The following is a 27,021-nucleotide window of genomic DNA, read 5'->3' as shown; positions in this document are numbered from 1 at the left end:
GGTAGCAATGTGGGGAGTGGAGATGAGATTATGGATCCAGATTTTCAGAGGCTATGTTTGAGGGAACTATGGGACGTTCAGGTAGACTTGAAAAATTCAGCTTAGGAGAGCCATAGCCTAGAGTTACAGGTATGGGAGTCATATTGTCAGCTGGTGATTTGAAGTCATGAGAGTAGATGAGATCACATTTGGAGAGTATTTAGAAAGAGTTGAGACATGCCTCTCATAAAATCCCGCGACAGCTGATGAAGGTTGAATCCAGTTGAAAGGTCTGTAGAGGCAAAGTGAGAGGTAACAAGAACCAGGGGAAGATGGCACTGGAGAAGCCTAAAAGCTGAGGTTCAGGAATCAGATCATGAAATGAATGAAACTATAGAGAAGGGCCAAATAAAGAGTAGGAAAGAGGAGAGGAGAGTCCACTGGGGTTAGCCACCTGGAAGACACTGATGAGCAGTTTCAGAGAAGGCTGGGGGTGAACTGGGAGCCAGACTGCTGTGGGCTGAGCAGGCAGATGGACAGAGAGTCAACTCCTTCAGCTGCCCATGAAGAGAAAGGAACATAGTAGGACCAGCAATGAAAAGTTGGGAAGGCTTTTGTTGCTGTTGTTGGTGTTAAAATAGAAGAGATTGAGTGTTTGGGGCCGTATGCTCCTTTCCTTGTTTCTAATTACTTTGGGGTTAAAAGAGTGCCTCCCCATACTGACCAGTCTGTCCCAATGCCTTAAAAACTCCCTGATGCCTCAGCGGTAAAGAACCCGCCTGCAATGCAGAAGATGTTAATTCCATCCCTGGGTCAGGAAGATTCCCTGGAGAAGGAGATGGCAACCCACTCCAGTATTCTTGCCTGGGAAATCCCATGGACTGAGGAGCCTAGCGGTCTACAGTCCACGGGGTCACAAAAGAGTCGGACACGACTAAGAGCTAAGCACAGCATAGCACATCGAAAGCAAAAACCCACCGGAAGCCCACAGCAGAAGCTGACTCAGTTTTCCTTCTTTTTGTGAAAACTGCAGTGCCCTCTGGAGGCAAAAATGTGTCTTCCCCTTGCATTTTAGGATTGTACTTGGACTTGCTTTTCCTGACATTTAATAATAGTGCTCTGATACTGCAGATAGCTGTACAAAATTTTCCTTTTGCAAAAGCATTAGAAATGATTTCAGAGGCCCTCAGGCGACTATGTGGCAACAGGTGTGAGCAGCTGTGTCTTTAAGCATTTTTATTCTTATTCTCCACAGTCTTTAATTCTTATGTTAGAAAAATCATTAAAACGTGTTTTCCCAGCGTTTCTGATTTTTATCCACATAATCCCCCTTATAATTAGATCAGGAATATTTATCACAAATTCAGTAATGTACATCCCCACAGGCACAAATACAGTTTTCTCTTCAGACACTGTCCAGGGGTCTTCACTCATTCATAGGCTGGTTTTCTCTTTTCTTTCTCTTTTGACTTTCCCATGTTTTATTAAAAATCTTTCAGGGTTTAAATTTTTAATTTTGCTGTTGTCTTTTTTCCTGAATGCAGTAGTCAAATTGCACGAACTGCAGTGTATTCTCAAGTCATTTTTTAATTAATTTTAGCTGAAGGGTAATTACTTTACAACATTGTGGCGGTTTTTGCCATACATTGACATGAGTCAGCCATGGGTGCACGTGTGTGCCTCCATCCTGGAGCCCCCTCCCACCTCATCCCCCTGGGTTGTCCTAGAGCACGGGCTTTGAGTGCCCTGCTTCATGCATTGAACCTGCACTGGTCATTGTTTTACATATGGTAATATACATGTTTCAATGGTATTCTCTCAAATCATCCCATCCTTGCATAGGCTTGTTTTTCCTCATTGCTCTCTGAATGCTGTGCTCACGTGTCGTCATCTTTCCTCTTCTAAAAATGCAAAAGCCTGCTTCATCCTTCAAGACCTGGCCCTAGCCTCACCTTCCCCATCCAGATTTCCCTGCTGTAGCCCATACAGCTCTTTGCCTTCTTTGAACTGCCGTTATGGTTTCCACTGGAAGCTCTCAGTAAAAGGTAAAAGGTAAACAACAGAAGCAAAAACAGTGTTTGCGTCTTCACCAATGGAATGAAGAATAACTCAAGATCAGAAATCATTGTGTATCCTTACCTGTTGTGTACCCTATCCTGTTGTGTATCCTTACCGAATTCCCTAAGATGCTCATCAGTGCTTCTGCATCCTTCTATTCATTCCTAGAAGGGGGGCTGCCGTATTTGGGAAACGCAAAACAGAGCAGACATTAAAAGACCTCAGAGACCTGGAGGATGGACTTTTCCAAGGTAAAAAGCGTACATGTGTAAGTAATAAACTTTGATCAGCACATCATAGTTCTTTCTATGATAGCAAAAGTTCTGAGATTTTCAGTTTATACCTGGCAGTCTTGTTTGGTTTTAATATCCCAAAAGAAAACTTTTATAGTTTTCTCCTTGCCTCATGTGACAGATGGGGAATCAAGGATGTGCGAATATAATCAACAGAGTCAACATGAGGATGGGTGATTTTTTCAGAATGTTGCCTCAGTATCTGTCATTTTTATTTCCTCTGCTTAGCAATTCTACTTTTGTAGCATGAGAGATGGAGAAGGAAATGGCAACACACTCCAGTGTTCTTGCCTGGAGAATCCCAGGGACAGAGGAGCCTGGTGGGCTGCCGTCTATGGGGTCGCACAGAGTCAGACACGACTGAAGTGACTCAGCAGCAGCAGCATGAGGGGAGGAGGTGGAGGGGGGAGAAATAAAAATAAAGGACGAGGAAAAAGGCACCTCACTGGTTTATCCTGAAAGTTCCACATTCAGGTTTATGTCATTGCTAAGTCACTTCAGTCGTGTCCGACTCTGTGTGACCCCATAGACGGCAGCCCACCAGGCTCCCCTGTCCCTGCGATCCTCCAGGCAAGAACACTGGAGTGGGCTGCCATCTCCTTCTCCATATGTCATTACATAAGCCATTGAAAGTGGGTCCTTTCAGGCTGATGGGGAGGTGAAGCTGATGAGGCGTCTGTCCCCACGTCTTCTATTCTGTCCAGGGGAACCCCACAAGGCTTTGGAGATTGGAGTCCTCTCTGAGGGTTTGGGGTCTTTTTGTTCTGTGACCTTTGAGCCTTTTCAGGTGGTAATCTCCAACCCTTTCTCTCTTCCAGGATTAAAAGTACACTGGCCTCTAGGGAAGAGGGGTAGAGTCAGTGTTGGCTGGAACACTTAGCATTTCAAGCATTCCAGGCACATTGATCAAACAAACGTGTTCCCCTTCCCCTCTCCAACCCAGTGCTCTCAGGAAGATTTCTGTTGCTATGTGATTGTGAGACTGTATTTGTCATCAGTAATCTGTAAATTATTCCGTCTCAGTATTTTTGAAACCCCTCTCGCTTTTCACAGGGTGTTGGAGCAGCAGCTGGCAGTGAGAAACCAGGTAGGATCACCTCACTCTCACTCTTGCCTCAGAAAATCTTTGCTCACATCTTTCCTCAGTGGAGAAAGGGGAATACAGAAGGAGACTATCTCCCCCACCAGTGCTCAGCTGCGTGACTGCAGGGCCTTGTGGGGACCCGGCACGTGTGTTCTCTCGGGCTCCCGTTGATCCTGTCCTTTGCACAGAAGATGGGAGACTCTTCTGACCACAGCCCTAGGACTGAAACTGGCATGAGAGGTGACCCACTGTTTGTCTTCTTGCTCAGCAAGGCTTGTAAGAGCCAGATGGAACCTGCCTCATCCTAGGGTGACCCCTTTGCGATTTTCAACCATGGCACAAGCCTATAGGCTCTGACAACTCATGTGCTGCTGCTTTGGGGTAATTGAGGCCATTAAAGTTCTTTCTAGATGGCTCAGATTAGAAATGGGAATTGAAGTAAAAAAAAAATCAATTACTGTTGTTCAGTTGCTAAGTTGTATCTGACTCTTTGGGACCTCATGGACTAGGCTCCTCGGTATTCCACTATCTCCCGAAGTTTCCTCCAATTCATGCCCATTGTATGGGTATGCTATCTAACCATCTCATCTTATGCTGCCGCTTTCCCTTTTGCCTTCAATCTTTCCCAGTCAGTGAAATTACTACATTCTATCTATTTTAGGACACAGATTTTTTTTTAGGTGTCTGAAATAAGGCTGCTTCCTATCCACTGATAGGTTTAGTTGGCATCGTTTTTCCTTTCTTGGTGGCATATAATAATGCTTTGGACCCCATGAACTACAGTGTCACAGGTCAGGTTCTCCAGGAAGCAGAAAATGAGATGGAGTTAGGAATGCTGAAGGCTTATTGTGAAAGGAAAAGAGAAGAAACTGGATTGGGTAGGTGGAGCCATCAGACTGTAATGAAAATCTGGCAAAGCTCTGCCAGCCCAAGATTGCTCATGGGCGAAGTTGGACATCAGTGGCTTTGTCCAGCTATTGATGGAGCCCCCTGAGAATAATGTGACCTGGGCTGGAAAGCTGAGGGGCTAACACCTGGAGGCTGTTGGCTAATCATCCTCCCCGCTTCACTGAAGGAGGATATGAGCAGCTAGCGCATCATCTTGCTGCCGCCTGCAGAAAATACTTTTTAGTCGATCAGTTTTAATTCCACCAAAATCATGCTACAAAACTAGAATATGATGAAGAATTATTTACTGTCCTGTTGTCAGTGCTCCTCCCATCTCCTGGACCATTCCCCCAGGAGCATCCTCGACCAATGACTGATAGAAGCTGGATAACCAGCTCCTTCACCCCTCTGGTGATATAATTCTAAGACACATGGTCTACACTGCCCCTCTGTGGAGTTAAGCTTCATTTTCTTTGTAACATCCCCGTTATTCATTTCTTTCCTTTCTCTGTCTCACTTTCCCACTTGATTCTCCCCATCCCACGCCCCTGGTGTTTCCTGGGATAACCTTCCAAATAAACTTATACTTAACCCCTACCTCAGAATCAGCTTCTAGGAGAACCCAAGCCAAGGTATTGACAAAGGCAAACAAGTTATAAATAAAGCCTCCAGATATTTTTGACTCATAATTAAGTCTAATACTTGTGAATGGGTCTTCCCAAACTTGCTATTTTTATGTAGGTTTTTAAAATCTATGAACCTTGATAAACAGTTTCATACCACCGTTATTGCATCATGGTAGCTACCACTTAGTGGGTATTTACTGTATGGCAGGCACACAACTAAGCGCTTTATGGTGATACCATGGAAAACTCTTAGATATTCTTGGTCTAAGGAATAAGGGAGAAGCAGGAAGAGGCCTAGAAGTCATCTCTCTTTTTGCATAGAGGAAGCTCAGTCTCCTGGTGTGAAGTAGAATTACATCCTTTTCAAAGGACTCCTTTCTCATTTCTTTATTTTTTTATCTTCTCTCCTCTTCCAGAGATTGATACTCTCAGAGGAAACTACAGTCAGCAAATTTCCATTAGTCATGACAACTTCAAACTTTTAACATATAATGAGAGTCTGCTGTGTGAAGTCCTCCAGAATAAATTTGGCTGTAACTTTACCCTGATGTCTCCGGCCCCGGAAGGTAACAACGAGTCTCTACGAGTCTTCAGAAAAATGCTGACTCCCAGGGTAGAGTTATCTGTCTGGAAGGACGACCTCACCAGACATGCTGTTGATGCTGTGGTAAATGCAGCCAATGAAGAACTCCTGCATGGAGGGGGCCTGGCCCAGGCCCTTGTGAAAGCTGGTGGCTTTGAAATCCAAGAGGAGAGCAGATCACTGATTTCCAAACGTGGCAGAATTCCAGCTGGTGAGATAGCTATCACAAGAGCAGGGAAGCTTCCCTGCCGACTCATTATCCATGCTGTTGGGCCTCGGTGGGCATCGATGTATAGCCAGGAATGTATTGATAAACTGAAAAGAGCCATTATAAATATTTTGGATTTTGTCAACAGTAAAAATTCTATGAACATTGAGACAGTAGCAATTCCAGCCCTGAGCTCTGGGATTTTCCAGTTCCCTCTGAATCTGTGTACAGAGATCATTGTGCAAACTATCAAATTGTATTTCCAAAGCGTGCCAATTGCCAATAATTTTAAAGAAATTCACCTGGTAAGCAATGAGGACCCTACTGTTGCTGCCTTTAAAACTGCTTCAGAAATCATCCTAGGGAGGAATGAGCTGGAATCCCAGCTAAGTCAAGGAGCCACCCAGCCTTTCAATACTATGGTTGTGAACAGCATGACTCTTCAGATTGTCCAAGGCCTCATTGAAAGGCAGGCGGTAAGTCTTTGTTTTATTCTCTTGCACTGCCAAAGGGATTCCCTGAACTATGCATTACCTAGCAAGTATGTTTTGAGCATATACTATTTCAAACACGGTTTAGAAAGTATCTTGTTTAGGTTAAGAGCATGGATTTCAGAGCCAGACCATCTGGATTTCAATATTAGCTTTGCCATTTACTAACTGGATGACCTGAATTGAGTTACTTTACCTTTTGGTCCTCAGTTTCTTCATCTGTAAAATGAGGATAATAATAGCACTTATATCTCAGAATTGGAATCAGAACGCATAAACTGCTTAGGATAGAACTTGGCATGTGATAAGTATTTATAATTATTGTTACATTATTCTCAAGCACCATGAGAAAATAGAACAATCTTTGATTCTAAAGAAGTAAAAATCTACTATAGTCTTTTCATATAAAAAGATTCTCTAGTTGAAAAGTCTCACTGGGAAGACAACTCATCTGAATATTTCTAAAGCAACCTATCAGTAATAATAAACAAAATCAATACAAAGTGAATTCATAATATTTCAGAGCATGTACATTTTGTCACAAGAGTGGAGTATAGTAGATCAAGAAGGATTATTTCAGAAGATACGAGTTTGAATTTGATCTCAAGTTATGATGGTTATGAATTGGCAGGAGAAGAGGCCTGGGTAGTTAGAATGACTTACCAGAGAGACACAGAGAAATTGACAGATCAAAAGTTATAGGCTGGACCAGTCAGGAGTACTAGGTGGAGCTGAAAATTGTATGTGAGTACATGGCTCTGTGCCAGGGGCTGTGGAGGATACAAATCGTAACGTAGCGTTTAGCCAGGGATAGTAGGGCACAAAGATGAGGGCATTGACAGGGAGGGGATCGAGTCGAGGTAACAGTGAATTAGGTGTTTCTGGATTAGTGCAGCTTCTCTACCAGCCAGAGAGCACCTTGACGGTGGGGATTGCCCCGTGTTCATCTCTGTAGCCCTGGAGCTGGTCTCTGGGCATGCATGTTGGTGTTCAACAAGTTACTGACAAATAACAAAGAAGGCAGCAGAGAGCAGGGGCTGCAACAGAGGAAGAGGAAGAATATAAGGCTATATTCTCTATTATCCCCATGGATCCGTGACTCTCCTGTGGCCATAGTCAAGCAGGATTAATCACAAGTGAAAAAAGTCCATTTATTGCTTACAAGACAATTAGAAAGAAGACTGAGGGGACCCCATGAGATGAAATATTTATTTGATAAATCATTAATATGCCAGTTTAAAATTAAAGTGGAAACATCCTGGTTGAACAGCTTATTCCTTTAACTAAAATTTTATTATATTTAATTATTACCAACATTAAGAATTTTAAAATTTGTAAAGGGTGCCAGTGCCTCCAACTTGCAAATTCTGGTTGCATTTTCAAAGTGACACATTCATTAATACCCATGAGAAGTACATAAGTTACCCCCAAAAGGAGCCAAAGCCGTCAGGATGAATTAGGGGGATCTGGGGACCCCCACCAAGAGGGAGACCTACTTCCTACTGTAGACTTTTTCATCTCATTTGTGCTTTCTTTAACCATGTGCCACTTACTTTAAAAAACACGAACTTTAGGGGGTAGAAATCTCCTTATAAATGTTATTCCCACTCTGTGTAAGACAACATGAACATTCACATAGGAACAGCGAAAAGTGAAGACAGTGGATTATAGAATGAAACTGCTTATTGATGAAGCTTAAAACAAATCATAGAGAAGGTTCTGAATCTGGGAATATTGGGAGTATAAGCCAGCAAGGGGCTGACAGATGTTTGCAATAAAAATTGTATCATCTACATGTTTTATGTAATTTCTGATTAGCACGAACAGACTCGTGGTAATCAAATGATCACTCTTTGGAAATTTTATATCCATTATTAAGTGATAGTTTTGTGGATTTAGGATCTTCAAAAGTATTTTTCAAAGCTCTTCAGGAAAATAAATATTTAAATTAGTCATTTAAGAAAAAATAATATAACACTGAACCCTGTTCATTTTTTTTTCCCTTTTCAGACAGATGTAATTGTTAATTCTGTGTACCCCTGTAATGGTCTTAGAGATGGGTCTGTGTCAAAAGCAATTCTAAAAGCAGCCGGAGATGAAATAGAGTGGGAATTACAGCAAAAAATAACTAAGACTCTACTAGATTGCCAGTTGGTACTGGTCACAAGAGGATTTAAATTGTCTTGCAAATACATATACCATGTGTTATGGACTTCACAATATTCTGAACAAAAACTGGTAAGGTCAAAATAAATTTATCTTTCTGTGTCTCCAAAGTCTATGTAATAGTCTGTTGAATTTCCATCATGTCATGACATTCATGATATGTTATTGTCAAGTGGAATATTCCCCATTCTCTACTACTGTGAATACCTGAAACAGTAAACAGATGTTGTGTTCACAAATTGTCTTAAGAAGTTTAATTTAAATTATCACTTTGTCCATGTCTGAATTTTAAGTGGGCATACCACAGATAGACACAGAAACATCAGGGCTCCCTATCTGCACTTGTTCACCTCTGCACCCAGTGGCCCTACAGGCCTCTTCTTACATACAGTCCAGGCATTCAGCCTCTCCATATCTCCTGCCATCTGTTAAATCCCAGGATGACCTTCCAGTACCATTCCAGTCAAATCTGTTACCTGTGACGTCTTCCCTGTGGTGAAGTACCTGTGGTAAAGCTTAGCTTTCTGGCTGACTCTACAACTGAAGGGCATAAATTGCATACATTAAGGACTAGGGGGAACCCACTGAAATGTAGAGAGAGGGAAACTTAATCTCCTTTTCTGTCTTTGTCCATATTTATTTTATCACCATTTCTGATCTTCTCTTGTCTAGAGAGCCCTCAAATCCCAAATTGGTCATCCAGTCACTCTCTGCTTCTTCCAGTCACTCAGTTTTCCAAGGTCCTTGCACATCAGTATAATCTTCTTAAATTAGTATAACTAACGTACTAGTATATTAGTATAATATAAGAAAGTTATCCAATAACCTTCCTACTACAATGTTCAGTTTGAATGTTGAAATATTGATGGAAGTTTAAATCTGCCAAAAATAAATTACATGACCGATCTTAATGACTTTAAATAAATGTTGATCACTTACTTTAACCTCTCCCTCCTTTATTAAAGCTCTTTATGTTGATCCAGAAGTGGCAGGTAAGTGGGGATAAACTGAAAATTGGCTCTCTAATCTAGGGAGAAGGCTACATAAATTGAGGGCAATCCCAATGCCCAAATGTCCTGAATGGCACAAAATATACAGTCAGTCACTTCAGTTTCTCAACCCTTTCATGTCTCATCATCTAACCTTACAGCTGTAATGGGTCCCCTACTGAGTGGTACCTTTCCTGTTCTCTGAGGAGGCATGGGCATGGCCCTGAGGAATAGTGGAGGTTGGCGTTATAAAATATGGGCAGGATTAAAGGGTAAGTGGGTAAGTGAAGTCTTATTTTTGACTCAAAAGACTAATCTTAAATTTGTGTTTTTCCTGTAGACATTGAAAGCTGCGATGAAGAAATGCTTGGAAAAATGCCTTGAACTAAATATAACTTCCATTTCCTTTCCTGCCTTTTGGACTGGAATCACTGGTATGAAGAAAAGTGAAACAGCAGAGATTATGTTTAATGAAGTTTTAACATTTGCCACACAAAATCTGCAACAATTAGCTGTAAAGTTTGTGATCCTCCCTGAAGAATTGGAGACATATAAGGTAAGTTAATATCTTAGAAATGTCCTGCGGTTCGTTCACATTCATTTACTCAACAGCATCTATTTAGTATCTCCAAAGTAAGATACAGGGTTTGTTAAGTGCTGTGGAGCATGATGATGGTCTAACTTGGTGAAATTTAATTTTTATAAATTATTCACCTCTGACCTAGTAAGCAATGTCATTGTAGAAGCTGTGTCTACCCCACTACCTAGCTTTTCTCTTGTCCTTTGTTGGCATTTATTCTTCCCTCTGCTCCTTAAAGGTATGCAACCTCCTAGTTTTGTGGGGTCCTTTGCTCCCCTTCTGTTTCCCACTTTCCAGCCTGTCTCCATTGTGGGTAGTTGCCATTTTCTCTCTCTCTACAAGAAAACAAGCTTAGACTTGTTCTAGCTTGCGCTTTCCTGGAATAAGTGTAAATGTTCTTATTCCTCTTGCTGCCTTGCTAGACAGGGGGAGGTTTGTACAGTTTGCTGATTTCCATTGCTGACCTCAAGCTACCTATGTTACATCACTGAAGGAGGAACTGTAAAGAGACATTCACCGTGGAGTCTCATGAGCCAGTTTAAGCCAGCTCTAGTACACCACTGTCTCATCCACAGCTGACCTGCAAAACTGGTGAATTACCCAGGGATGTAGCTTATCTTCTTGACAAAATTAAACATCCTGTCATTCAAATGAAGTTCACCAATTCCACCCACCACCCACTGCAGAGGACTATAACTAGGCCCAGATGGGTGCTCAGAATACATCCCTGGACTGTCCATAAAGCACCATATCCCTATAAGAGGAATTAGCCACAACTAGAAAGGAAAGTGGGGCTTCCCTCGTCAATAAAGACTCAGTAACGCTTGGTCAGTAAAGAATCCTCCTGCAATGTAGGAGACCTGGGTTTGATTCTTAGATTGGGAAGATCCCCTGAAAAAGGAAATGGCAACCCACTTCAGTATTCTTGCCTGGAGAGTCCCATGGACAGAGGAGCCTGGCAGGCTACAGTCCATGGCATCACAAGAGGTGGACATGACTTAGCAACTAAACCACCACCAGAAAAGAAAGTGCTCGTGCTCGTCAACATACAAGCAAAAATGTACATGGCAGTTCAACAATACAGAAAAGATCAACCATAGTCTGAGAGTTCCCATGGGAGCTAATAACAAAAGTGGTTGCCATGAGTTGCATCAGCCAGGTCCTGTGCCAAGAAGCTAGCCATTATTGTCATCTCCATCTTACAAGTGGGACCAGAGATTAATATGTACATACCTAGTCCAGTGGCTGAACTAAGAGGCTAACCTCTTGTCTGTTGGTCTGACCCTAAAGCCTGTGTTCTGAAACACTAAACAAAAATACAGGGAAAAAAATATCTTGAAAGATGAAACAGCTTTCAGTTTTGTGACTCAAAGGAGAAGATTATCTTAAAAAGTAACTTAGATTGACCATTCCTTCAGGCTTTTTTCAGTGTTAACACTACATTTTAGGGCTTCCCTAGTGGCTCACATGATAAAGAATCTGCCTGCAGTGCAGGAGACTCGTGTTCAATCCCTGGGGTTGGGAAGATCCCCTGGAGAAGGGAATGGCAACCACTCTAGTATTCTTGCCTGGGAAATCCCAGGACAGAGGAGCCTGGTGGGCTATATTGTCCATGCAGTCACAAAGAGTTGGACATGACTGAGTGACTAACACTTACTTACTACATAATATCCATGTGGAAGTATGACATGTGCATACACATATGTATACTCCTCTAGTCTTTTTCTAAGCACATCTTTTCCTCTTAAATAGGTCTTTCAACAAGGACTTTATATTCAGAAAGAATAGAGGTAGTTTGCACACTTCTTCATGGGGGGGGGCATTACCTTGGCAATGTCCCTACAATCCAGAGAATGGATTTGTCAGACCTGGCTCAGGAAGACCAGCATATACTGAACTCACAATAAAGTGATACTTATGTTCACACACTGATGAATTTCCAATTCATGAATAACAATGAGCAAATAACTCCTCAGCTGACCTATATACTGTGTTCAGTAGTATTTCATGATGATAAGGCTCCTGGGTGGTGCTGAGTATGTATGAAAGGCAATGGATACTCATTCATTTGGTTATTTAACAAATATGTGTTGCATATCTACCTTGTGCCAGACACTACATCTCAGAATAAGAAACTCCTTACTAGGAACACTCCTCACATTCTTCACATGAGTTGTTGGTCTTTTGTGGACAGAACTGGGAAAACTGCCAAGTTCTTGCCATTTGGATCTGTATTTCCAAACTGCTTGTTATCCACACCTTCTAAATTTTTGGTCCTGATTAAGTTACAGTTTTCTTTCATTTTCAATTCAAAAGGCAAGGCTTGCCTCATTGATTTCTAAGCCAGGAATGCATACTGACTTTAAGTGAATTTGGAAAAGAGCTGATTTTTATCCATTTTGTGTTTGACAGCTATTGTTAGTCCATTTATCAGCAGATAATATTATCTTGTTTATTTTGGAGGGCAAGGAAGCTCCTCCCTGTTATGACTACTCCAGGTACTAAGTAAATATGAGGGCTTTTTTGCTCTGGAAATAGCAGTTGCAAATATAAGTTTTGAAGAAAAACTACTACAGGTTCAGTTCAGTCGTTCAGTCATGTCCGACTCTTTGCGACCCCATGAATCGCAGCACACCAGGCCTCCCTGTCCATCACCAACTCCCGGAGTTCACTCAGACTCACGTTCATCGAGTCAGTGATGCCATCCAGCCATCTCATCCTCTGTCGTCCCCTTCTCCTCCTGCCCCTAATCCTTCCCAGCAGCAGAGTCTTTTCCAATGAGTCAACTCTTCGCATGAGGTGGCCAAAGTACTGGAGTTTCAGCTTTAGCATCATTCCTTCCAAAGAAATCCCAGGGTTGATCTCCTTCAGAATGGACTGGTTGGATCTCCTTGCAGTCCAAGGGACTCTCAAGAGTCTTCTCCAACACCACAGTTCAAAAGCATCAATTCTTCGGCACTCAGCCTTCTTCACACTCCAACTCTCACATCCATACATGACCACAGGAAAAACTATAGCCTTGACTAGACGGACCTTAGTCGGCAAAGTAATGTCCCTGCTTTTGAATATGCTATCTAGTTTGGTCATAACTTTTCTTCCAAGGAGTAAGCGTCTTTTAATTTCATGGCTGCAGTCACCATCTGCAGTGATTTTGGAGCCCCCAAAAATAAAGTCTGACACTGTTTCCCCATCTATTTCCCATGAAGTGATGGGACCGGATGCCATGATCTTTGTTTTCTGAATGTTGAGCTTTAAGCCAACATTTTTGCTTTCCTCTTTCACTTTCATCAAGAGGCTCTTTAGTTCTTCTTCACTTTCTGCCATAAGGGTGGTATCATCTGCATATCTGAGGTTATTGATATTTCTCCCAGCAATCTTGATTCCAGCTTGTACTTCTTCCAGCCCAGCATTTCTCATGATGTACTCTGCATATAAGTTAAATAAAAAGGGTGACAGTATACAGCCTTGACATACTCCTTTTCCTATTTGGAACCAGTCTGTTGTTCCATGTCCAGTTCTAACTGTTGCTTCCTGACCTGCATACAGATTTCTCAAGAGGCAGGTCAGGTGGTCTGGTATTCCCATCTCTCTCAGAATTTTCCACAGTTTCTTGTGATCCACACAGTCAAAGGCTTTGGCATAGTCAATAAAGCAGAAATAGATGTTTTTCTGGAACTCTCTTGCGTTTTCCATGATCCAGCGGATGCTGGCAATTTGATCTCTGGTTCCTCTGCCTTTTCTAAAACCAGCTTGAACATCAGGGAGTTCACGGTTCATGTATTGCTGAAGCCTGGCTTGGAGAATTTTGAGCATTACTTTACTAGCATGTGACATGAGTGCAATTGTGCGGTAGTTTGAGCATTCTTTGGCATTGCCTTTCTTTGGGATTGGAATGAAAACTGACCTTTTCCAGTTCTGTGGCCACTGCTGAGTTTTCCAAATTTGCTGGCAAATTGAGTGCAGCACTTTCACAGCATCATCTTTCAGGATTTGAAACAGCTCAAGAAACTTCATTATTAAAGTTCAGATGAAATGAAGATTCTAGACTTTACCTCATTATCTACCATCTTTTTCAATGAAGAATTACTGCCAATTGCATCAACTTTAAACAAAGAAGACCCTGTGTATGGTGGTTCCAAACCCCAGGAAAGATGAGTTTTTTTAAACGGATACTATGATAAAGGATCTACATGGCAATATACATAAATCTCAGTGTGCATACTGTCATATAATTAAAACAATAGCTAACAGCTTGAATATTTACAATAGCCTGGGTACAATTTTAAGCACTTTACAAGAATTGATCATTCAGTCTACAGTGTGGTGTGCATATAACTTTTTAAAATGAATTTGTTTTATTGATTACAAGAACATCCGCCACTATTTGTCTCTTCAGTGATATACCCACGCCTTTAGTTCAGTGCCTAATATATAATTTGTTATTGTTGTGGGGTGTGTGTGTGCTCAGTCATGTCTGACTCTTTGCAACCCCATGGTAGCAGGGCATTAATATCTATGAATGATTATATTTTGCTTTGGGATGTACATTCTCCTGTTTTGTGCCAGATAAGAGTTTTCCCTTTCCATTTTTCCTATACTTGTTTCCCCTATATGTTCTCATAGATTGTAGTGCTGCATTGGCTGTTCCCGAGGACTTTCTTAAAGATTGCTTTAGATTTGTGACAGTGGGAATAGGGATGACAGAGTGGGTGAGGTCAGGTATGGTGAGTGCAAGTAAAGAGAGGGATTTTGATGACAGTAGCTAAAAGCCCCACTTAGGACTCTCTGCTCTGTTTTGCTTCCTGCAGGCTTTCAGTGCTGAAATGGAAAAGAATAAGTTCAAGCTGCAGGGTCCCAACAATTACCCTGGTGGTGAGTAAGAAACTCATGGGTCTAGAAATATAGTCTCCCACTGTAGGCTCATTCTGTTCTTGATCATCTGAACTAATGGAGGGGAGAAGATGAATACATAACCCACATATGTTTCATTGTGCTCCTGCCTGGATACCTGTGTGCTCTATACCTGGCCATGATTCTATTTTTGCTCATCCTAGTTTCATGATATGAGCAGAGAGAGGCTAAGTTACAGTCATAGTAGGTAATCCATAATGTGGGTAGTTCATTCACAAAAAGCTGGCTATATTTTTTCATTAGCTTACTAAACCAGTTAGTCTTTCTGTTTTGAATGGAGTGATGTCTAAATGGGGTTATTCATTAGTAATCATAGAAAATACATCTCAGTAATACCAGATAATAATAAGTAGATTAACCCAATGCTAGTCACCCTGAGGAATCAGTGGGATCATGATGGAAACTTTAAAAAACAAATAAAAATATGTATGGCCCAACTCTACAGATTCTAATTCAGGAACTCAGGGTCTGGGCCAAGCATGTATATTTTTCAGTGCTTCCTGGTCAGTTTGGCTGCTGAACCCGATTTGGGAATCACTGGATTAAACTAGTCCTGTTGTTGTTGGAGAAGAATTAACTTTGTCTTAGAACTTCATTCCTTTAGAGGAGTTTGAGTAGACTGAGATGGAATTGTGTCATGACAATTTAGATATGTAGTTCTGAAATAGTCTTTTTTTAAAAAGTAGATTTATTTATTTATTTATTTATTTTTAATTTTTTTGGCTGTGCTGGGCAACATGTGGGATCTTATTTCCCTGACCAGGGATTGAACCTGTACCCCCTGCAGTGGAAGCATGGAGTCTTCATAACTGGACTGCCAGGGAAGTCCCCTGAAATAAATTTGTAATCCACAACATTCTATAGATGTTAAGAACCCCAGACATTCAACCAGCAATAGAAACTTTTAGGACATTTTCCATTCGGATCAAGATGATTTGCTTATTCCCTTTAACATAGGAGTTAATTTATGGACTTTCAGTGTCCAGCAGTGTTGAAAATGAAGAAAAGGGAACTTTAAGAGCTCTAGCCTGTGACTGCACCTCTTATGAGCCCATTTATCTATCTGAATAATGATGATAATGACAGTGTGGTGAGAATAACTGGAGATTACATATGTAAAAATGTTCTGTAAATTATGCAGCATTAAACAAAGGCCAGGGGATAAATAATGAATGAGAGGATGGACAAACTCCTCAGGTGACCTAGAAGAGGGAGGGATGCCCTGTAGCTGGAAGGGTGCAAGAGTGAATTCATGGACAAGACGATTCTAAGTTGTGCTTTGAGGATGGCAAAATTTTTCTTTTTTCTTACAGAATCTTTTTTATTGTTATTATACTTTATTTTATTGGAGAATAATTGCTTTACAGTGTTGTGGTGATTTCTGCTATATGTCAATGTGAATCAGTCATAATTTTATATATATACACACACACACACATATCCCCTCCCTTTTTAACCTCCCTTCCCAACCCTGGCAATATTTTTCAACGTCCAGAGTTGGGCTGGTGGGGTTAGGGCACCCAATGTGAAGAAAACTCACAGAAGCAAACAAATGTTGTGCATGTTTGGGAAACCACAGTGAATGTAGGGAACCTAGATAGGAGGAGTTTTAGGAGACAACAATATGGAAGAGGAACATACAAATGTCCCTATATCATGAATCTGAAAAATGGGGCCAGACATTGCCATTTCAGTAATTCTTGAGGATATCTGTAAAGGAATTATAGCACAGGTTAATAACTGACATTAATGATGATGATAATCTCAGATAATTAAGGAAAAGTTGGACTATTTAGGAAGGCAAAGAAGTATGCTTCCATTATAAATATTTAACTAACCAATAAAATGAAATATGTTTTGGTGCTAAAAGAGACTCCAATAATGTTTTGAACAATTTAGTTACCTGGAAGAACAACTCTTCTCTCCTGATAATGATGGATAAACGAAATATCACCATGTATTTTTAAAATTTTCTCCTAAAAAGTAATATAAGCTCCCAAATAGAACACGGGTTTTTTTTTTAAAAAGTATGTCATCAATTTACGAATCTCTTGTCATTTCTTACAGTTGTATAAAACTTTGGCTTTTATTGTTACCAGAGGGAGGCCATTCTCCCCCTTCTACTTCTAGGTATGTTCTGGTACTTTTTCATAGCTCCTGATACCACCCAGTTACTATATGAATGGAAAAGATGCTAATGACCACTAATGAGATACTGAGATCACTCACTGGGAAGCAAGATTTTGAGCAATGTGGTCGGGTTGCCCACATCTACAAGCTTCCTGGACACCACTTAGTCTTATAACTATGGGCATGTTACTTAATAATATTTCTGAATCAATTTCCTCATTTGTAATATGGAAACTACTAATAGTACCTACTCATCTCATAGGACTGTGAGAATTGGAAACAGAATACATTTAAAGTACTTAGAATAATGCCTAGAAATAGTAAGTGTTCAACTTACTTTTTCCCCCTCAAAATATGTCTCCGAGATTCATCCATGTAGCTAAAAACTCCTTTTCATTGCTATGATATTCCATTGTTGAAGGACATCTGGGTAGTTTCTAGTTTCTTGTGAACTCCTCGTGTACATCTTCTGATAAACAAGTGCAAAAGTTTCTTTAAATAATATAATTATAGGAGTGGTTGTCCCACTTTTACATCTGTCATGAATATATAGGAATGCCAGTTGCTCTATATGTTCTCCTAAACTCTTGGTATTGTCAGACTTAGAATTTTTGCCAATCTGGTTATTTTTCATTTCCCTGATTATCAAAGAAGATGGGCATATTTTCACACATATATGGGCCATTTATATTTCCTTTTCTATGAAATCTTTTGCCCAACTGGCTACTGGTTTGCTTGTTTTTCTTAATAATTTGAGGGAATTCTTTATTTATTCTAGATACTGCCTCATCTAGCAATTCCCTCTTAGCTAGTCCATTGGCCTCCCTCCTTTTTTTCAATTTGGATTCAGTCACTCTAATCTATCAGAGATTCTTCTTTGTATAAATCTTTTCTCCTTGTGGAGGCAGATTGTGGAGAGAGGTACAGTGGGTGCGTCGGAAACAAGTTCCATTTCCTTTTCTGCTGCAATATATACTGTGTTCAGTATCAATAGCTATAAAGTTCCAAATGCTGGTTATGAAGTTGCAAAATGTCCTGTCATAAAACAGATAAGATATAAAAAGGAATCTCAGGTTATGAAATTATGGGTATTTCCTTCTTTCATTATACTCTGATAATTTCTAATTTTTCCATAGTAAACATGTATATTTTTTACAATCAGAAATACATGTCATTTTTTAAAAACAATTTTCATTCTAAGTTCTATGGTTTTCAGAGATGTCTGATTTTAAACCTGGTGGTAATAAGAGTTTATGGAAAATCCTATCCAGTAAGAAATAATTGTTGGTTAACATCCAGGATGAGATTACAAGGTGAATTCATCTGTAAATTGACCAAAGCAACACAGCAGGGGCAAGACATAATAAACTCTGTGTTTCCAAGGAGACTATAAGCTATGCTTTTAGATTTTCATTGTACCCAACACAGCTCTCAGAGATAGGTACTTAATTGAAGCTGCTACTGTTAAGGATGCTAAGGGCAAACACTGGCTATGGTGGTTTAAAACCCACCTGCCTTCTGTGGTTTCTTATGATAGTGTTTTCAGTCCCCCAGGAGACCAAAGAGAAGAAAGAAAACAGATTTCCTGTCATCAGTCTGATGGGATCCTACTGGGAAAAGGTAGATGAGGCCCAAGCGTGGATCCAGAGGATACTGAGCTCCGAGGATTGCTACATCATTGAGGACAAGCACATCCTCTACCTCGGAAAAAAGGAACACAATGATTTGTCTCTGCTTCAGGAAAACTTATGCGTCTCTATCTCAGAGATCGTCACCCTGGGAAAGGCACATTTAGAGATTAGAGGAGCTCAGGCTAACCTCATTGAGGCAGTTATGAACATTGAACAGATGCTATGTGAAGTTCAAGAGAAAATGGCAAGAACAAAGGAGCAAGTCCTTTGGAGCTTGTCAGGTGAGTAACTTTCTATTAAATTAGAAAGTCAGCTCTTCCAGCTTTCGAGTGTGAGCATTCCTATGTGTAAGTGGGTGAGAGAAAGAATGGAAGAGGAGAGAGAGCAAATTATGCTGGGTCTGTTTTAGGCCATAAACTTTTTTTTTTTTTGGTTGGTAACCATAAAAGGCCATAAAATTTTATAACCGTTTTTTGACTCTACCAGAAAGGTTAATTATTAGTAACTGAACACACACACACACACACACACACACACACACACACGCACGCATACACAATTGGATTTATTGATGATGACATGGATTGCCTAAGAGGCAACTACATGCAAAACCCAGGGTATTCCAAGCCCAGGCTCTAGGAAAAAAAAGTACATCCCTAATTCTGCAGATGGAACATTCAGATACAAACACATTCCACTTATTTAATTCATTTCTTTGAGTTTTATTGGAGTTATTTATTGCTGGCAGAGTTAAGAGCCCTAAAATTACTTACTTTGAGCCTTCTCACCAGAGTAAATTGTTCATTGGTATTGTGAGATCCAATCAAACATCACTCATTCAATGGGGCAAAATCCATCAGGATAACTGTGAGAATTTGGGTCTTGAGAGATCCTTTAACTTAGTCCTAGAGCTCACTAGGAAATTATACCATTAAAAATACTGCCTTGGGAGACTGAGGCTAATTTTTTCATTTATTTGACTAATGTAAGCAGGTTAGTTATGAAACAGGAAGGTGAAAGTGCTGTGGACACAACTAGGTGAGGCACCTAACCCAGACTTGGGACTTAAGGGAGAGGTGTTGCAAACGGAGAAGTGAAGACTAGGTAGGAGTTAGTAAACAAAGAAAGAACTTTCAAGAAATCAGACCATCGCTAGGCCTAGGTTATGCAAGACTTTATAAATCACATGAAAATATTCAAGGTTTTTCTTGAAATACATGGAGAACCTTGAATGATTTTAGGCAAAGACAAGGTCGCATTTGTATTTTAGAAAGATCATTGGTTGTAGTGTGGAGAATGAATTTAGTACAAAAATTCAGATGCATAATTTCAAAGAATACCTTATTTTCCCCATGTGTTCTTAAAAATAGTTCAGGCAGATATAGTCGAAGTGAGTGGGAGTTCACAATAAATGTTGAGTCCATACTCCACAGAAAACCCAGTGTCAAAAAACACGGACAAAAGTAATATTCAAGAATGAGACCCAATATTATTACTGAGCTTTTGAAATGTAGTGAATGTGGGTCTTTAAACTGACATTGATACTTCTTAAGAGAACAAGGTTGAAAATAATACTGATCTCCTCTAAAGCTTGTGACATTAAGTTCATTCATAAAGTCAGCCTACTTTCCCAGCCACTGGCAATTTAGTCATGTAAGTCCCCTGCTATGCTGCAAGGTGGCATTTTTTGGCAGTTGGTGACTAAGCATAGTATTCCATAGCAGTGTTTCAGAGGTTCATAAACCCTCAGCCCCTTCTAATCAGGTTAAGATCTTCATTAACAAAATGGACAATTTTGAACATCAGCTGTCCACATGAACAGTATGTTTTAAATAATAGAAGTTAGGCATCTCCTCTTTTATGGTGCTCTTTTAATCTTTCCTGGTGAGTGTTCCTGATAGCAGCAGTTTGTGGATCTTTGAGTTTCCAGTGCTCAGCCCAGTGCCTGGCATGTAATAGGAACTCAGTAAATGTTTGCTGAACTCTGAGATGGTTGGATGGCATCACTGACTCAATGAACATAAGTTTGAGCAAACTCGTGGAAATAGTGAAGAACTGGGAAGCCTGGTGTGCTGCAGTCCATGGGGTGGCAAAGAGTCGGACACTAATTAGTGGCTAAACAACAGCAACAATATTATACTTTATAAATGTGAGTCATTACTCTCCAGATTTTTTTTTGTCATTTGCCACTTAGTTTATTTCATTTTGGAAGTTACCTCAATTTTTAAATAATTTTGTTAATACGTAATTTATATACCATGAAGTTCATTCATGTAAAGTATACAATTCAATGGATTTTAGTATATATACAGAGTTGTACAATGATTGCTATGATCTTATCTTTTTCATTTTTCACTGGAGAATAATTGCTTTACAGTGTTGTATTGGTTTCTGCTATACAACTCTCCACATTTAACTCTTCCTTTGAAATGTCCTGGCGTGGGAGTTATCTGCTATGGAGTTATGTCCCTCCTGCTCTGTTGCTTTCCAGAGTTACAACTTGGCCCTGGCCCTCTCTATGAGTTTCTCTGAATTAATCATATGTTTTTTTTGTGGTTAAATTGAGCCTACTCAGTTACATAATGTGCTGGGGATTAGGTCATTTTAGTATATTCAGTCTTAAGTCAAAAAGAAAGTAAACTGAAAGAAAAGAAGCCTTTTGGCGGGTTTTCATTTGTTCACCCATGTGTAGATATTTAGTCCAATAAGGAGCTCCTCTGGGCAATAAACAGTTATCCCCTAAATGTAAAATTAGAATGAAGGAAAGAAATTAAGGAAGGAAAGAAGGAAGAAAAAGAGGGGAAAGGAAGGAAGATAGGAAAGACATTACACCATAAACTCAATCTCCAAATTTTGTTGTCCTTGGCTGGGTGGCATATGAATAACATATGTACTAAATATTCTGCCTTGCCTCTTACAGAAAGCACTGGGGAAAGCCAGGTTTATAACCTTAGATCTGTACTTACTAGCTTTGTGTTATTGAGCAAGTCACTTAACTAGTCTGAGTTTCTATTTTCCTGTTTGTAAAATTGTGTTAATTATTTCAGTGGTGGTGTTGTAATACTCAAATGAGGTAGAAATATGAAGCTGTTTTGAAAACTTTGAAGTGTTACATAAATGTCTTATTGTTTTCCATCACTCCTTAATATTTTCTTATGTTTTTCTCTTTTTGTTGATTGGCATCCTGGCTAGAAATATAAACATTTCCTATTAACAAAACAACTATACATCATCATTATGGCATTGATAGGGAAAATATATATTAATGCTCTTTTTCCTCTTATTCCTTCAACTTCATAATCTAAATCAATCTGAGGACAAATTTATTACCCACCCCCCATTTTATCCTATGATTTCTCATGGGATTATAGCTGTCATTGCATGCCATAAATACATGAGGCATACAAATTAAACTGCTAATCTTCTCCAAAATTTTATAATTTATTTCATTTAATTTCTGCTTATTTATTTATTTGGCTGGGCTGTGCTGCTTTTGGGATCTTAGTTTCTCAACCAGAAATTGAACCCAGGCCCTGGCCGTGGATACACTGAGCCCTAACCACTGAACTACCAGGAAATTCCCTCATTTAATCTCTTTACAAACCTTTTCCTCTCATAGATCACTGAGACAAAGTTTTGTGTTACTTATTTTTAGGGCAGCACACTGATCAGCAACCAGAAAACCAGAATCAAATGAAGGAAAATACATTTCTGAAATGGCTAACGCTTTCAGCTCCAGAAATTCAGGATAAAAAAAAACAGTTTGAAGACTGTGGTTTGCGAGTTATAAAGGTATACTTAATTAAGGGAAGAATTTGACTCATCTTGCTATCATTTGGTTCCACAGCCAGAAGAAAAACTTGCCCACTGATGACTAAGCTAGTTGCTCACTGTCCTGTAATCCTAGGAGTTTGTCTGAAAGGAGGGCAGGGATGGGTAGGGATGAGGGGTATTGTTGGAATAAAGTGGTAGAAATGATGTTAGGATGTATAGAAGCATAGTTCAAGACTCAGAGAAAAACTATCTGCCTATCTTGAAACAAAATGTTTTATTACATAAAATATATATATGTATATATGTCACATAAAATATATATGATAAAAGAAGCATTTATCACACTGTATTGTAATTGTTTACCTATTTTTATCTCTCACTAAGCTGTAAGCTTTAGGAGAGCAAAGACTGTGTCTGCACTTGCCCATTTCATTACTAGTTCCTGGCACATAGCGACGGCTCAGTGAATTTTTATTAAAGAAGGGACAGGGAATTTTGAAGAGATAGAAGTCAAAACAGGAGAAAGTTGGAGTCAGGAGAGACTCTTCTGCAACTTTATATGAAAAGCAAATCACATGCGAAGTAATAAACACATAAGTGCTTTTCTTTTTGAAGCAGAGTATCAGGCAATTTAAGTAGCATTTCTCCAGCATCTTTTTCAGTTTTTCATTTCCTTGGGCTGTAGGTAGAGAAGATAGACAATGTGCTTCTCATGGCTGCCTTCCAAGAAAGGAAGAAAATGATGGAAAGGAGAACCCCTGGAAAACCTGTGAGCTACAGGTTGTTTCAGCAAGTCCCACATCAGTTCTGCAAAATGGTATGCCGAGTCGGCTTTCACCGAGTGTACTCCGTGCCCTGTGGTAGGTGTCAGCCCCTCATAGTTGGGTTACTGTATGTGGGAGTTGGTGAGCAGACATCAGCAGGTAACTTACCACTAAGAGCATTTGTTGCTTCAGTGAGGGCATCATTTACACCTGGGATTTAGTGGTAAAGTCATTTGGAAAGGGTAATATTTAAAATTTATCTTTTATGTATTTTGTCACTGGTGGGTTTTATTTTGATGAAAGTGTTGGCAGTAAGAACTACATTTCACTGTTTTCCCCCTTTCTGTGTTTGTGGCCTCTCTACAGAGAACACCCTGGAGCTTTTTTTTCCTTCTCTTATCTTGACAAAAAATTATCAACACTACCAAACCATCTTCCTCCTTAATTAAAAGAGCATTTTCCTGAATTTAATAAAGTTAGTCTTTTCTCTTCCATCCTTTTCATTTCCTATAGCTGCTAGAGAATGAATTAGGCATCATCTGGCAGGTGAAATGAATATTTTAAGTCCCTTCCCAGTTATGGGAGTCCTATGTATAGTAGCTTCTGTGTCTCAGTTATACAAAAATATTGCATATTTTACCTCTGTATTTTCCACTTTAAATCTCTCCAGTTGAAGGTAAGTTTTTGTAGCCATCACAGAGGATACCTGGCAATGCAGCTTGATTTTGCCTGGTCCATTAAAGAGGTAGGTCTTGATCTTTACCTTTCAAATATGTAGCATGATCCTTGTTGTAGAGCCTACTCCAAGTCTTGATTTCCGGAAGGCAAAGGGTCTGGGAATCATCTTCTCTTTGCCCCAGAGAAAACATAAGCAATACCTAGGGTAAAAATTGAACATGAACAGTTTTTCACCGGGGAATACAAACTGATAAATGAATCCCCACCAAGAAGTTTTTGAGTATAACCAGGAAAGAAATAATCAGTATGGTCCTTTCATTGGCAAAGTCTTAAAAATTTATGACTCCCATTTGCTCCTAAACCCATTGTAACTGGCTTTTCTGCACTCCACCACTGCCCCTTCTATTTTAACTTAAATTACTCCAAAAACATTAAGATCCTCCTATTTTCCAAATCCAGCAAGTGCCTTCTTTTCAGTTCTGTGACAGGTACTGCTAATTGTCTACCTGTCTGTATATATTTCTTCTCCAAACAGCTAAGACACACACCATTCTCCCAAGGAAGACAGTCCCAGACACTCATCTTATTTCATCAGTCTCAAGTTCAGGCAGTCTTCTCTTAAAGCTTAGAGGCAAACCTATTGTCCTAATACACTCATTGTATAATGATGTGAGAGCGAGCAGGAAAATTGCAATAAAAAGTCCCCATTTCGAAAGGGGAGAAGGAAAACACACAAGTCACTGGTCTGTACCACTAACCACATGCTGCTGAACTGGAATAGTAAGAACTCTATTCGGGGAGTGAAGTAAGACCCTTGTTTGCACTCTGGGGAAATCTTCATTTTGTATTGCTGCCTTTGGTCACTTCTAGGTGTACTGCTTACCAGGGCTTGCCCCAGGGGTCTAGAATGCTCCCAGGCTACTGATAGCTGGACTTGTAGGTGTTTTTTTCAGCCATACAGCTCCTTTAAAAACTAAGCAGCATGAGGCCTGTTTGTTTCTGGCCAAGTTTGTGTCTTTTTAACCCAGCCAAAGATCTTGTCTCCATCTAGTCTTTAAGCCTCAAGATTCCAGTCTTTTACCTACTGGCCTCTGTGCTCTGCTCATCTCCCTAGCCTTTAGCTTAACAGCCACTACCTTGAGGCAAATCAGACAGTAGATTCAGTGGGGAGATACTACTCATAAAGTGACTTGTGCCTATGTGTCTGGTGAGAATGCTTAACTGCAGGTGCCTGAAAAAAGTGTCCTCTGCTAGATAAACCACTCTTGTTGTTCAGTCACTCAGTCATGTCCGACTCTTTGCAACCCCGTGGACTGCAGCATGCCAGGCTTCCCTGTCCTCCACTGTCTCCAGGGTTTGCTCAAATTCATGTCCACTGAGTCAGTGATGCTATCTAACCATCTCATCCTCTCCCGCCCCTTTCTCCTTTTGCCTTTAATCTTTCCCAGCATCAGGGTCTTTTCCAGTGAGTCGGCTCTTTGCACCCGAAAGCCAAAGTATTGGAGCTTCAGCTTCAGCACCAGTTCATTCAGTAACTGCCTCAGGGCTTGGTCTGAAGTCAAGCTGTGGGGTTGGGATGTGATGGCGTCGGGCTCTGACTGTGTCTGAGGCCCAGTAAACCTGACACCTTTTCTTTCTCTGATATTCAGCCATCTTCTCTAACAGACAGGCAGGGTTTTAGCCCCTGGCATCGTATCCAAGCTCTAGGACACTTACTCATACATAGTAAAGTGACTGCAAGCTGCAGATCTGGAGATGTTTCTGTTCCTCACTGTGGGTATGTCTCAAGGGCCAGAACTAATGGGCAGGTGAACGATTACATGGCATGATTTCAGGGATACCAGAAAGGCTGCCCTGGGTCTTTGTTGCTGCACAGGCTTTTCTCTAGTTGCAGCAAGCAGGGGTTACTCTCTAGTTGCAGTGCGCAGGCTTCTCATCACGGTGGCTTCTCAGGAGTACGGGCCCTAGGGCGTGTGGGCTTCAGTATTTGCAGCTCCCAGCTCCAGAGCATAGGCTCAGTAGTTGTGACACACAGGCTTAGTTGCTCTGTGGCATGTGGGGATCTTCCCTGACCAGGGATCAAACCCATGTCTCCTGCATTGGCAGGATTCTTTACCAGTGAGCCAGCGGGGAAGCCCTATTAGTGACAATTTGCCACCACTGAACAACTTTGGGTGTCTTTGCTTCAGACACAGGGACTTGAGATCAGGAACTAGTGAGTATTTGGAGGACTAGGGAGTGAATACATATTAGTACCCAAATAGGCAATACAGTTTGTCAGATCATAATAATCTTTAAATATTTTTTCTCTTATCAGACCAAAAATATGGAGCTGGAATATACTTCACCAAGAACCTCAAAAACATAGCACACAGGATCAAGAAAACATCTGCCACAGAAAAGCTGATCTGTGTGTTTGAAGCTGAAGTACTCACAGGCTTCTTCTGCCAGGGTAATGAGTTAAATATTGTTCCCCCACCATTGCAGCCTGGAGCCATAGATAGCTGTGACAGTGTGGTTGACAATGTTTCCAGCCCTGAAACCTTTGTCATTTTTAGTAACACACAGGCTGTGCCCCAGTATTTGTGGACTTGCATCCAGGATCATGTACAGGGTTACTCAGGACAAATGATGCTCACTCCACAGCAGTCTTACAGTATGTTCTCAAGTGGCAGCTCTGTTGATTAACCTTTACATTATTTTGACCTTGCTTTGGAGGAACTAATCAAATAATAACTATCAGTGACTCAAAGAATGGTTTGAATATGTCAAATGGGTTGTCTTTATGGACTGACTGGGTGATTGAAGGATCAGCTACAAACCAGCATCTTAGTGCCTTCATCTTTGTCTCTGTCTCTTGGGGTTGGGGTGGATAGATACCAACTAAAACACTTTCAGGACTATTCCCTCTCCTTCAAGTTGTCTTTTCATCTTCTTTACCATAGGTAACAGCAAATATGCTTTATATGTAACAAAGAAATTTTCCAGTATATAATCCAGATCCTTTTATTTTGTAAAATGATAATAGTGTAACATATTAAGACAGCAAGATGATTTCATATTTTCCAGAAAATCTTACAAAGTGCTTTGGATATCAAAATAAACACCTTTATCAAAGTAACTGGCTCTGAAAATTATGTGTAAAATGAAATTATTTGGAGTGGAAGGATACCAGAAGGCTGATATTC

General features: G+C 40.3%; 1 protein-coding gene across 3 annotated transcripts; it reads left to right on the top strand.

The window, feature by feature from the left end:
* The first annotated feature begins 2,200 nt into the window (after window positions 1–2,200).
* PARP9 (poly(ADP-ribose) polymerase family member 9) lies at window positions 2,201–26,924 on the top strand. Of its 3 annotated transcripts, none has more exons than XM_068964686.1 (10): window positions 2,201–2,288; window positions 3,384–3,417; window positions 5,345–6,195; window positions 8,221–8,448; window positions 9,706–9,921; window positions 14,754–14,817; window positions 18,533–18,898; window positions 22,273–22,409; window positions 23,077–23,251; window positions 26,151–26,924. In XM_068964686.1, exons 1-10 carry the CDS (start codon window positions 2,274–2,276, stop codon window positions 26,519–26,521), a joined length of 2,457 nt encoding a protein of 818 aa, XP_068820787.1. In that variant the 5' UTR covers window positions 2,201–2,273; the 3' UTR covers window positions 26,522–26,924. The 3 variants fall into 3 exon arrangements, with proteins under 3 accessions (XP_068820787.1, XP_068820806.1, XP_068820797.1); XM_068964696.1 differs by lacking the exon at window positions 3,384–3,417 and adding an exon at window positions 3,450–3,527 and having other exon boundaries at window positions 2,274–2,288; window positions 5,347–6,195; window positions 14,754–14,814; XM_068964705.1 differs by lacking the exon at window positions 18,533–18,898.
* The last annotated feature ends 97 nt before the right edge of the window (window positions 26,925–27,021 follow it).

The sequence above is a fragment of the Capricornis sumatraensis genome, chromosome 1, assembly GCF_032405125.1.
Source record: "Capricornis sumatraensis isolate serow.1 chromosome 1, serow.2, whole genome shotgun sequence".
In the NCBI taxonomy this organism is placed as follows: domain Eukaryota; kingdom Metazoa; phylum Chordata; class Mammalia; order Artiodactyla; family Bovidae; genus Capricornis; species Capricornis sumatraensis.
This window is presented reverse-complemented; position numbering and strand designations above follow the sequence as displayed.